This window comes from Nicotiana tabacum, chromosome 8, assembly GCF_000715075.1.
Source record: "Nicotiana tabacum cultivar K326 chromosome 8, ASM71507v2, whole genome shotgun sequence".
NCBI classification, from domain to species: domain Eukaryota; kingdom Viridiplantae; phylum Streptophyta; class Magnoliopsida; order Solanales; family Solanaceae; genus Nicotiana; species Nicotiana tabacum.
This window is the reverse complement of record NC_134087.1, coordinates 93,983,049-93,996,425: the sequence shown is the minus strand read 5'-3', so window position 1 is coordinate 93,996,425 and position 13,377 is coordinate 93,983,049. Positions and strand designations below refer to the sequence as shown.

The following is a 13,377-nucleotide window of genomic DNA, read 5'->3' as shown; positions in this document are numbered from 1 at the left end:
AGTAATTATGCATTAATAGGGCTAGTATTGCAAATATATGCAAATTAGCTTAAAAAATATAAATGCAATTATAAAAATGCACTAAAAATATTTAAACAATATTTTGGCATAAATATAGAATTTAGATGGCTAAATCTCCAAAAAATAATTTGAAGAATAATTATTGGAAATTTTATAAATAAAAAGGGAAGAAATAAATTAATTTGGAGCTTTTAAAAATTATAAATATTGCATAAAAAATTATAAAAATGCTCACGAAAGCTTATAACTGCACATATGATATTTTGAAAGTATATATATGTATTAAAAAATATTAAAAAAAATTGGGTATCAACAAATTCAATCCGGGCTCAGCCCGAGGAACGACAAAGGGCTCCACAGGATATCGTATTAACCGATTAAGGACCAGAGAAACACCGACACCCAGGCTCGGTATTCGGACCGATCGGTAGAATCATGCACTCAGATTCTTCACAAATACAAGTAAAAGGAAATCCGGCATAAATCATGTACAAAATTAAAGAAACACTTTTTCATTAGTAAAGGACGATTACAAAAGCCCACGAAGGGTCCTTATACAGAAACAGAGAAGCCAGAGAAAAAAGAAAAAATGTATATAACATCTACAAGCCTAATCTGCTCTCGGGGGTACATCCTCGGGGGTAGTGTCTTCAAGAACTGTTCCCTTGGGGCCTCCTCTCGATCTTTCAAACGGTATCTTCAAGATTAAAGAAGAAGAAGAAGAAGAAAACGATGAGGAAGAAAAAGAAAAAGATGAAGAAGAAGCAGAAAAAGATGAGGAAGAAGAAGAAGAAGCAGAAAAAGATGAGGAAGAAGCAGTAAAAGATGAAGAAGTGGATGGGTGAAAGATCTGGCGAGTATGGGTCTCGCCAACACTACTATTGTGAAGCCACTTCTTGAGACGTTGCACTGGTGCGGGATGCAACAATTAGTAGATGGTACCACCTCACTCCACGGAAAGCAAAAGGAGCGAGGCGCCGCACCAGGTAATTAGGGGAGATGAGTAGAAGTTCTAGTCCGCATATCCTTTAATGCGAAGATAATTTGAGATTTCTCTCTCATTATCTCGGGCCAACAACAACAACAACAACAACAAAAAATCAGTACAATCCCGGTCAGTAAGGGAAAGCTCTAGGAAAAGGTCATGGCGTAACTGATGAGAACACTGCCATGTGACTTAAGTCCACGAGCCTCAAACATGAGAAATAACAATGGATGAGGATCAAGAGAAGAAAGGGGTAAAAGGCTATTGAAGAACGTTTGAATGAAGCTTGGTTCAAGAAGGCTTACATTTATAGAAAGGGTGGCAGCGTAACCGACGACGCAATCAATTTCTTTGAAAGACGTACCGACAGGCGCAATCAATGCGTTTTGGGAAATGAACCGGCAGCGATATTATCGCTTTGGAGAATATAAACCGGTGATACATTGAATAATTCTGGAAAGATGAACCGACGGGACGCCTCAGTTATCACGAAGGCTTACGTCATAAGTATGACACCATCGTGGGAAGTTCGAAGAAATGGATATTAAAGTCATTTCTTATCGTTTCACTCTAAGAAATGTGGGGACTATCTGTATACAGTAAAATCGTAGGGTCCAATTTTTGGTCATTACGATGCTTCATAAGCATGTTTCCATAGGCTCGAAATTATGGTCGAGATTAACACCCGAGGGGTTATCGACGTTCAACATCGGGGTAGTGTAGATCGATAGTTATGGTGAAAAAGTGGGAAGCTCCCAAGGCATGTGACTAAAGCTGACCTGATCTATTTGGCTAGTTCAAGCCCGTACTGTGGCATTAAATAGTTGTACCAACCATGTATCTTTGTAATAAATGCATTTGTACTATGTTGGGACTCCCCCTCATATATAAAGAGGACCCTTGTTATTTTGTAAATGATCTGAGTCACACAGCGTTGAATATTCAAGAACATTCTCTTTGCTTTCTAACTTAACAAATTCTCTTGATTCCATTACTTATATTTATTGCTTACATTTATTGTGTTCTTCATTTATTGCCCATTATTGGCCATAAAGAACCGCCATCGAATTTATCATAATTGTCAATCCTTCATCGACTGCCCCTGGCTGGGCACTCAACTCGACCTCGAGGCCCCGTATACACAAACTCGAGGCTTCGATTTCAAGCCATTCAGTTTGATCATTATACCATCTGCAAGCTATTATCTCATTGTTTCTAATCTTTCACTTAGTATCTATTGCCTAACAACTAACATAAAAATAGATCACGTATTTTTAGAACCACAAAATCAAAGCTAATTGTTATTACCATTTTCAAAGTAAACACATGCTCTAAAATGTGAAGAGGAAATCCACTTTTAACGAAAAGTTAAAAAGATAAAATATATATTTTTTTTTTACCATTTTCTTTAAGTTTTATTTGGTAAAAGTTCACTTTGCAATTTTCACCTAGACATTTTGAATAATTTCACAGAAATTCTTCCCCATTCATGAAGTTAACGAAAATTTAAGATAATAAAACTTCTTCCCCATCCCAGACGTGTATAAAAATAACCTTCACCACCGAGGATTGCGTGCATCTATCCTTAATCAAATATTTCAACTTTATGTTTTGATAATGAACAAAATTCAGCAAGAAAGCGTTTTAACCTTTTCACGGGCTTTACACAATACAAGTCCAATGTAGTTAGTATCCCAATACTAGTGCCGACGCCTGATGGGAAAATGCAAAAGGGCCCAAAAAAAAAAAAAAAAAAAATGAACCCTCAAATTTCCTCTTACTACCCCGGCGGGAAAAAAACAGTACTTTTCTACCCAATGGTCAAATTCGGATATGCACGTGACGTGCACATGCTAGCTCAATTGCAGGCGTCTCCTATGTCAACGGATACCTTATATTTAACGGCTAGTTTGTTCTCAATTGAACGCCTTTCACTACTCAAGAGAAAGTAGCTTTTCTTTTGCTTCTTTCCCCAATATTAATACCACTTTCTTGGTGATCAAAGTAGATAGTTTCCAGTAGAAAAAGAATCGATCGTTATTCCATCTGATTTACCAAAAGAAAGTGTTTCAAAGTTCATCTTCAACAATTCACAGTCCATTGTGAATTTCATCCATAGTTTGCGTTTTCTTGCAAATTTAATTAAGGGATTTTGTGGGTTTATTGTTGGAATGTGGAGGAATAACGAGAGTGATCATATGTCTCAGGCGACAAGGGGTTTCTTGACCCCACCGCCGAAATGGAGATCGCCGGCGTCGGAAAAGAATCAAAGGAGGCTAACTCATGCACAGAGTGCTAAACCTGATCTTTTTCATGTTATTCATAAAGTTCCTGCTGGTGATTCTCCTTACGTCAGAGCCAAACATGTTCAAGTTAGTGCATTTTTTGTTATCTACTTTCATTTTATGCTGCATTGGCTTTCAATTCTGTTCTCTTCTTTTCTTGTATTTCTTTTACTTATTTGCACTGATAATTTCTTGTTGTGAGTCTTAAATATCTTTATTTTCCCCATCTTTAGGAATTGGGCCTTATTTTAGTAATCTGTTGATATAATCATATTGTTAATGGTTGTAAAATCAAATTATAATATTATTAGATCATATCAATGAAGAATTTATGGGTAATTTATCTAACTTATATATGTATTATGTATAGGCCGATTTTTTTTTTTTAACAAAGCCAGGTGAAGTTTCAATTTTATCTTTTTTCTTGATATATCCTCTTCATTTCACGTAATACCCTTGTGGGGTTTATAGAAAATTTGTTTTTTTTTTTTTTGTATTTATTTCCCTGGAAAGCCTTCAATCAGATTAGGTGCTTCACTAGACAGATTTCTCACTTCGGACGAGTTACACAATCTTGGTGAAGAAATGTGTTCATTATTTTCTCGACTAAGTTGTTAACTAATTTGTAATCAAATGGCAGTTAGGTGCTTCACTAGACAGATTTCTCACTTCGGACGAGTTACACAATCTTGGTGAGGAAATGTGTTCATTATTTTCTCGACTAAGTTGTTAACTAATTTGTAATCAAATGGCAGTTAATTGACAAGGATCCGAGCAAGGCAATATCTCTGTTTTGGGCAGCAATAAATTCTGGTGACCGAGTTGATAGTGCCCTGAAAGACATGGCAGTTGTGATGAAACAGTTGAATCGTTCAGACGAGGCAATCGAAGCAATAAAGTCATTTCGACATCTTTGTCCGTCTGAGTCACAAGAGTCTATTGACAACATCTTGATTGAACTCTACAAGGTAGCTTATCATCTTAAAAATCTGATATATACCCCTATCTTATACTATTTGATTTTGCTTTAAGACTGAAGGAAAATAATAGTTCTGTATTGATCTTTGCATTGTTTATAACCTACACTAGTTCCTAGTTCATATTAGCTAATATAGTAGAATGTGCTTTAAGACTGTAGGGAAATTAATAGTTCTATATTGAAGTTTACATTGTTTTTAACTTGAAAGTTGCTTGGTGACATGTATATCTTGGTTGTCTTATGCCTACACCATTTCCTAGATCATATTAGCTGATATAGTTGTGACTGTTATTGTAAAGAATATTACTAGTAGTTATCTGTCCTCCTGTTGAAGGCTTAATTCCATCTAGTTTCGACTAACACATGTTTTCCTAGTTTATACAAACACAAATTAGATGCTGCTCTAATGATTGTGTGAATCCTGGAGTACTCTTGATTCTTTATCTCTGTGACCATTTTGCTTTTATTTGTTTTTCTGCAGAGATCTGGTAGGATCGAAGAAGAGATTGGATTACTTGAATTGAAATTGAAGAGCGTCGAAGAAGGCATAGCTTTTGGTGGGAAGAAGACTAAGATTGCTAGATCTCAAGGAAAAAAAGTTCACATCACAATTGAAAAGGAGTACTCAAGGTTGTACCTGCAATTACATATCTTCAACTTCAGCATTATTTCTTGCCTGTCTAACATAGATTCCGTTTTGGAATTTTCGTCATAAGTGCAGATTGTTAGGGAACTTGGCATGGTCACACATGCAACTGAATAACTTTAAATTGGCAGAAGAGTACTATAGGTAATATTCACCAACTAAACACACAAAATTGAGCATCAGAGATGTGCCTTTATTTGTAGAAAATTGGCTTTATATGGAAATTTCTTTAATGCAGAAAAGCGCTCTCTCTCGAACCGGATAAGAACAAGCAAAGTAATCTGGCAATTTGTTTGATGCATATGAACAAGATTACAGAAGCTAAGTTTCTGATTCAAAGCATAAAAGCTTCAGATAGAAGGCAGATGGATGACTCATGCATCAAGTCCTTCGAGCGTGCCACTCAAATGCTAGCTGAGTTAGAATCACATGGCACTTGGAACTCTAAGGAACACGAGGAAATGCTAGGATCGTCCACATCAGATGGACATAATCGCAGGGGAAACAAGAGGACATATCCATCTCCATTTTCTGCTTCCGGACATCCAAAGGACTTTTTTACACAACCTAGGAGATTTTCATGTTCACTCAATGACGGCAGTTGGTTCAAGAAGGATACCATTAATGCTTGTATTCGAAGACTGTTATTTGAGCAAACAACAAATAATGAGAATGTGCAGTCAGTGGAGAACCATAATTTCAACAATCTCATTTCTGCTGATGAGATGAGCAAAGGAGCGTCCCTTGTATGTGGACAAGCGTTCTCTAGGTCATGGAGAAATGGTGCTAACATGAAAAGTGAATCTGATTTGCTGCCACTTTGCGACGACTGGAAAAAGAACTTTCCAGAAAATGATGGATCAGACAAAATTTCTCCAAAGTTGTCTTATCCTCCCACAGAATCATTGGCCGATAATTTAAGTGCAAGAAAAGTTTCAACAGATACCAATGAACACTTGGAGAGCACAAACTTGAAACCTTTAGACTTGGCCACATGTAAAAGCAAGAAGAGTTGGGCTGATATGGTGGAAGAGGACGAACTAGATTTGCAGTTGTATGAAACTCCAAGCAGATATTCCGATAACAATGAGAATGTTGATTCCAATATTATTGATCTTAGCCAAAACATTGAATCGTTGTGTCTGAGTGAAGGATATCATACACAACCTGGACGAGAAGTGAGGCGTTCCTTGTGCTTTGAACAGAATGTCAGAAAAGAAAACTGTTCATCTAAATTCGAGGGGAAAGATCTGAAGTTGGGAAGCTTGAACTCTTTGCCACCTATAGGAGATATTGCTAATCACACTCCAGTGGAGTTATTGCGGAGGAACAGATTGCAAGTATTCAGAGATATAACTCCTGAAAGTCCTAAGCCTTGAATTATTATCATGTACAGAACTAAATAGCAAATACTGTAATGTTCTTTGATGCTGTAAGTCTGGCCTTATTCTTTGTCAGGTCTTATGATCGATTGACTGTTAGAGATATCATGAGAAACATGTGTTTTGGTAAGTGTATAAAATCTTCAAGTGATGATTACTTTTGTCCTTTCATTAGTATCACACGCAGGTTAATATCTTTGTATCAACTGCTTCTAGAGTCTAATTAAGCAACTCCTATCTGATGATTACTAAAATCTAATAAACATGATAATTTTGTTGATAATCCAAAGTTAAGTTTTTTCCTTCCAAGTGAGATTCTTGATTGGTCGTTTAGCACTCTCCTAAATTAAATGTCCTTTTTTTTTTTTAAATGATGCCATCTGCTAAGAGTGACTTAGTAAGTTGGATGGAGCTTCGAATCCCTGACATTGTCTAATTCTTTTTTGAAAGCCATATTCCTGAACATATATTTCTGCCGACCTGTGCTAGACTTATAAGAGCAAACTGGATTTTGAATTTTGAAAGCTAAAGGACAAGGAAAACTGCTTCTTGAAATTTTCATAAGATAGTCCTATTTAAGTAGATTCTTTTGTTCATTTTCTTATACTCTCCAGAATGGTCCTTCATCCCAGGCATATTTTTCTAATCAATAGCAGACAAGTAATTTCTTAGAATGCTCTGTTACCAATTAGTACTATTTACTTTGTTCAAGTTTCTTTACTTGCTTTGCTCAAAGTTCCCTGATAATCTAGTCTAGCTAAGCTCTGTGTTTTTCTCAAGCAGTAATTCTGAACTCTACTTGGTGCCTCTCGTTCCTCTTACTGCAACTATTTGTCTTTTATCATCAACGTACGATTTTGGAGTCAAATATTTGTGATCTTTAGAGTTCGCATTTCTTAGCTTTCAATTCTTCGCCCGACCATTAAACGAAATACGAATAATCCATCCTTGTCTCTTTGAGAAGAGTGTATTAGTAAAAAAATTAGACTCGTCATGTGGTCTATTAAATGGCGACAGGTGTCAACAAAGTTTGAAGAAAAGCGAAGAATGACATGTAAAGATGATATGTGAAACACTCCCGGGACCGACCATACTCGTACCGTGCATGTTAGCCTCGGAACTGATCATCATGAAATAACCCGGATCAGGTGCGGGAGAATATCTCATAATTACAAATGAGGAAGGAATCAATTAATCCCGTATTATATGGGATTTACCATCATTACACCATCAGTTACAAATCAATTATTAATAAATGCAATAAATGATTGTAACGGTTAGAACAAGGCAATCAACAGACACAGGATTGACTCATCAGTTACAGAATTAACTCATCAATTACGGAATTAACTCATCAGTTACGGAATTCCAGCATTTACACAGCTGTTACAAGTCTTCCAAAAGTAATGGATGGATTGAGTAAATGCTCATAATGGACCCATAATTCAAGGAGACTAGTTACTTAGATTTAGCCCTATAAATAGACATACTTTTACCACCATCAGAGAAATCTAATTTTCTTCTCTAGAATTCTATACATTGTAATTTATAGCATATTGCTCTCAAGTTAGCCATAGTTCGGCCCTTCAAGCTCTGTTCGGCTCATTATCCTATCAAGGATCATTCAATAAGAATTCTTTCTTCTCTGCTTTATTTTTATTATATTATCTGTCATTGAATTTATTTTCCACTTCTCTATCACGTTGTATTAACGAAATTTTATATCTTTCGGATTGAATCGGTTGCTTGTGGCCCGTCATATAAAATTATTGCTTTGACCTTGAAAACTATTTTTTGGGTTAAACAAATTGGTTCCGTTATCGGGAACTCAAGCAAATTTGCTATTCATCCAAAGATAGTAACAATTTTTGTTAATATTCGCTTGTTTTCAGTTTAAACCTTCATCATGGCCGAAATTTACCAATCAACACAGTTGAGGACAACCAAGTTGGAGATGGCTTTACCATGCAAAATAAAAAGGGAAGAATAGCCATGATAATGATATGTAAGCAATAAGCACAGAAAAATAGAGAATGTACATCGATATATTGGTACCGCAACTATCAGTACCAGAACTCATTATAACGGATATGTACGAGACAGTTCCGGAATAGAAGGTTCAGATACACCAGGTTCGAAAACCAAACCGAGGTGATTCTGGATCCGATTGAAGGAGTCAGAAGAATAACGCCGGACCTTCCCGGAACTAAGGAGTAAAATTTACATTCGATATAATACAAAACTTCGAATAGAGGACACGTTCATTCAATTGAAAGTCAAAAACAGGTCTAGAGATCAGGCGGATGTGATTCTTGGGTGATCCGAATCTAAACGCAAAAATCTAAAAATAGGTCCGGGCAAAAGAGATACGAGATTTTCTTCACGGGCTAGAAAAGATCCGGATCTACCCGAACAGGTAAGGAATTACCTTGCTAAATTGTAAAATTTCATAGGAGAAGAATGAAGATTAGGAGGAACATTGGTAAACACAACCACGAGATTGCTTACAAAGATACCACACCTAACAACTAAAAAAGAAGAGATAGATGCGGGATGGAATAGACGACGAGGAAGAAAGGTTCATTAATAACCTTGGACAATTATACAAATATTTTCGGAAGCAATCATTGAACCGAAGGCATCAGAAGCCACGGGGTCAAATGCCGAAGAGCTAGAAATTATCATTGACTTCCCAAATAGGAAAGTTTACATTGGTCGAGATTAGACACCGAATATAAAGGTAAGTTGATTAAACTTTTACATGTTAACAAAAATTGCTTTGCTTGCCTCCATGCTAACATAACAGGTGTACCACCGGAGGTAAGACTTATATGCTCAATATTGACCTGTGGTATAATCCGGTCAAGCAAAAGAAGAAACTAGAGTCAAATAATAAAAGATAAAGTTACAGAACTTCGAAAGATCGATTTAGTCCGAAAAGTCGAATCATTCGAACTTGCTATCTAACAACAACGCATCATTACTTTCAAAATTCCGAGGAGAAATATGATTGTCATTACACCAAATTATCTCGAATGTCTCGGTAAATGCAATTTTAATTCAAGAAGATAAAGGTACACATACTCCTATCTATTATAAAATGCTCTTAGATACGGAAACTACATATCTACATTTTGATAAGTTGGCATTAATTGTAGTTTCCCTAAATCTAAGGCTTTATTTCAATGTCATTCAATTCCCGTAGTCACTATATTTTCATTACGCAATATTTTGCATAAACATGAACTGTCAGGAAGGCTAGCTAATGAGTAGTCGAACTAAGTGAATATTATATTGTTTATCAGCCACGTACGACTATAAAATCACAAATTTAGTAGATTTCATGATTAATCTTAGCTCGAACATATTACCCGAATATGTTATTTCTGGGATAATTCTCGGGATCCGGACCTTCTACACAATTAGGTCCACAAGTACTAAACTTCCCGAGTTAGGGACAATGCTTAATGTCTATCAGGGAAAGTAGTTTGATAATTCATAAAAGTTATTTTATTACTAACAACAAAACCGAGTATGAAGCATATGCTACAGGGCTTAAATTAGATTGGGGACTCAGAGCAAAAATATTGATTTAACGATTGATCAAATCTAAGAAAACTATGCAGCCCAAGAAAATCGAACCGAATGTGCTAGTCTCGGATCTACTGTTGATATCACTAACTCCGAAAGCAACCCCGGGCTCTTATTGAGAAATATCATTTCCGGATCAAACAGTCTCGGGATCGAGCCATCCCTTATTTAGGCAATCCCTGATCGATCATCAATTAGAATGAAAATGAGGTAAGCCTGACGAATTTAATTTGGAATTGGCATAATATTCATTTATTACCTGTAGAATGAGACTTTACTCAAAGACAAGTATGCTCTCGATAACTCTGAGTACGTCTCATCCTCTACTACCTTGTTGAAGGAGAATTATATTTGGGAATATTCAAGGCTCCAAAAGCTAAAATACCATATGGGCCAAACAAACAAAATATATGATGCGAGAAATTTATAAAGAAAGCAGTGAAAATTACTCCTGTTTCGGCAACATTTTGGAACCTCCGTAGTTCCCGTCCAGAGTAACAAATATTTGATAAAAAGAGCTCTGGTACCATCCCTCTGTTGGAACTAGACAATTTGAAAGTCCATCAATATCGAAACTAACTATCCTACTAGGGACTATTAAACTGCAGACTGTCAAATTATGATTCCAGTGTTTGAGTTCTCATACCTCAAAATTCAAACACTAGGGAGATTACTTATACTTGAAGATTATTCAATTTGACCAGACATTATAAGAAGTGATATAAGCAATTGATTGCCTTGGGAGATAGAATTCCTAAGAGTATTCCGACATTAATTACCATCTCAACTCAATTAGTTGTCTTGCTCATATCAAACATAAACACTTCAAACAGTGTTGAATGAGTTCTTCAAAAATACATATTCTATACAAAAAGGATGGAGAACTCCATGTCATAGTCAAGAATCCCACGATAAAAAATGAGAGTTTTACAACTAAGTCAAGATAAAGTTATGCAAATATGCCACCAGAATAAAGTTCACTTTGAACAAACACGTGACTTACATTCGGTCCAACAACGACCATCCAAGTTAAATATATAGGCCTTTCTTAATGGCTAATTGTATTATGACTCAGATCGATTATCCCGTATATATAAATGAAAATCTCAAATATTATTTCGGACATGTGTCCCTCTTTACTTGGAAGTATGTTCATATACTCCAATTTGGGTTCAAAATCCAATTAGATAAATGTCTCTTCACGACAAATCTACTAAGATATATATTTATTTGGGATCAATATTCCCTCAAACTCAATGTCTTACCGGGATCAATACTCCCGTAAATCTTAATGGGGTCAATACTCTTGTAAATCCTACCGGGATTAATACTCCCTCAGACTAAAAGTCTACTTGGATCAATCTATCCTATTTTACGCCTGAATGAAAAAGGAGACGTCTTATTCATAGCGTTTAAAGTATATAAAAGGGCCCTCTTTTATATAAAAGTTAGACACCCAAAGGTGCAACATTAAGACATCGCACATGTAACGATGCATCCAAATATATATTTTAAGTCTAAAAGACTAAGTATGAGCACTCAAATAATTTTCTAAAGTGCCAAGAAAAACTTGTATTCGGATAAATTCCCTAAAATGCCAAATGATGATATTAGACCCGAAAGACACAAAGAACACTGTATTATTCCCGGTCAAGGTTACAACCCTTCTAATGAAATAAAAGGGTTAAGCAGTCATCATCTAAAAAATATACTTCTGAGTCCTGTATGTTTTTCCTTTCCAGTAAATGGACCACATGGAAGGAATAGTCAAGTGCTCGAGATTTTATTCTTCAAAGCTCAAACACTTGGGGGACTATACAGTATGGAAGGCAAAGATGAAGCAAAGAGACTATCAAAAAGTCAAAGCTCGAGCCTGAAGATCCATCTTCCCAACAAGTCAAGTACTATGAGCAAAATTAAAAGAGCCAAAGACTCAAAACAAAAAGCCTGACTCAAAAACCAAAGAAACCATAATGTAAACGAATGTTCAGGTTAAAGGCAGAATATTAGTTATGGGTAAAAATGCACATCTTTGTACTTACTCAAAAACTGTTGTAACTGAAAACAGTTATGGATGAAAGATCATTATCTTTGTACTTATTCAAAATAAACTATTGTAAATAAAAACAGTTACGGATGAAAAAGCATTACCCTTGTATTTATTTGAAAATTGTTATCAATAAAAACAGTTATGGGTAAAAATTCATACCCTTATATTTAAAACTATTATCCCTTTGTACTAATTCAAAAAAAAAATAGTTGCAAAATAAAAATAGTTACGAGTGCAAGTTTATAACGAATCTGTTAAAAGAAAAAATAGTTGCAAAATGAGTTATAGACGATACACAAACACATGTGAAATGTTATGAAAGTTCAATGCAAAAACTTTCTTCAAAACATTGTTAAAGAAAATTATGTGAAAGTTCATATCTTTCTTTTGTATATTTACACCATTATGAAGTTGAGACGTCTTCTTCAATAAGTGTCGATCAAAAAAGGACCCTCTTTTATAATTCGTGTTTATTCAAAAATTCACGGAGCATTGAAGCATTTTTAATGCAAAGTTAAAGGGTGAAACAAAAACCCAAACATTAAAATAGGCAGAAAATAAAGCCGAAATATATATATAAACTTTGCAACCATAGGGCAAAGATTTATCTTCAAACCCCGAAACAAGACAGGGTAAACCAACCGATTATTGACGAAAGGAACATAAGTGGTGGAGTTATCATCTGAATCTCTAAGTTTTGCACTCTTTTTTCCTTCGTCCGGTTTTTGTCCCTATTGGGGTTTTCCGGCAAGCTTTTTAATGAGGCAGAGGCAAGGATGAAAAGGATAAAATCTTCCACTTTTCGGTCATATCATAGTGAGTAACCGAGAAGTGGGGGGGACTATCTGTATTAGTAAAAATTAGACTTGTCATGTGGGTCTATTAAATAGGGACACGTGTCAACAAAGTTTGAAGAAAAGTGAAGAATGACATGTAAAGATGATATGTGAAACACCCCCAGGACCGACCATACTCGTACCGTGCCTGTTAGCCTCGGAACTGATCATCATGAAATAGCCCGGATCAGGTGCGGGAGAATATCTCATAATTACAAATGAGGAAGGAATTAATTAATCCCGGATTATATGGGATTTATCATCATTACACCATCAGTTACAAATCAATTATTAATAAATGCAATAAATGATTGTAATGGTCAGAACAAGGCAATCAACAGGCATATGATTGACTCATCAGTTACAGAATTAACTCGTCAATTACGGAATTAACTCATCAGTTACGGAATTCCAGCATTTACACAGCTATTACAAGTCTTCCAAAAGTAATGGATGGATTGAGTAAATGCTCATAATGGACCCATAATTCAAGGAGACTAGTTACTTAGATTTAGCCCTATAAATAGAAATACTTTTACCACCATCAGGGGAATCTAATTTTCTTCTCTACAATTCTATACATTGTAATTTATAGCATATTG

The 13,377-nt window shown here is 35.6% G+C and overlaps 1 protein-coding gene across 1 annotated transcript; it reads left to right on the top strand.

The window, feature by feature from the left end:
- Nucleotides 1-3,006: 3,006 nt before the first annotated feature.
- On the top strand, nt 3,007-6,425 carry LOC107773721 (protein POLLENLESS 3-like). Its single transcript, XM_016593143.2, has 5 exons — nt 3,007-3,378; nt 4,047-4,259; nt 4,752-4,900; nt 4,992-5,060; nt 5,155-6,425. Exons 1-5 carry the CDS (start codon nt 3,178-3,180, stop codon nt 6,293-6,295), a joined length of 1,773 nt encoding a protein of 590 aa, XP_016448629.1. The 5' UTR covers nt 3,007-3,177; the 3' UTR covers nt 6,296-6,425.
- Nucleotides 6,426-13,377: the final 6,952 nt, after the last annotated feature.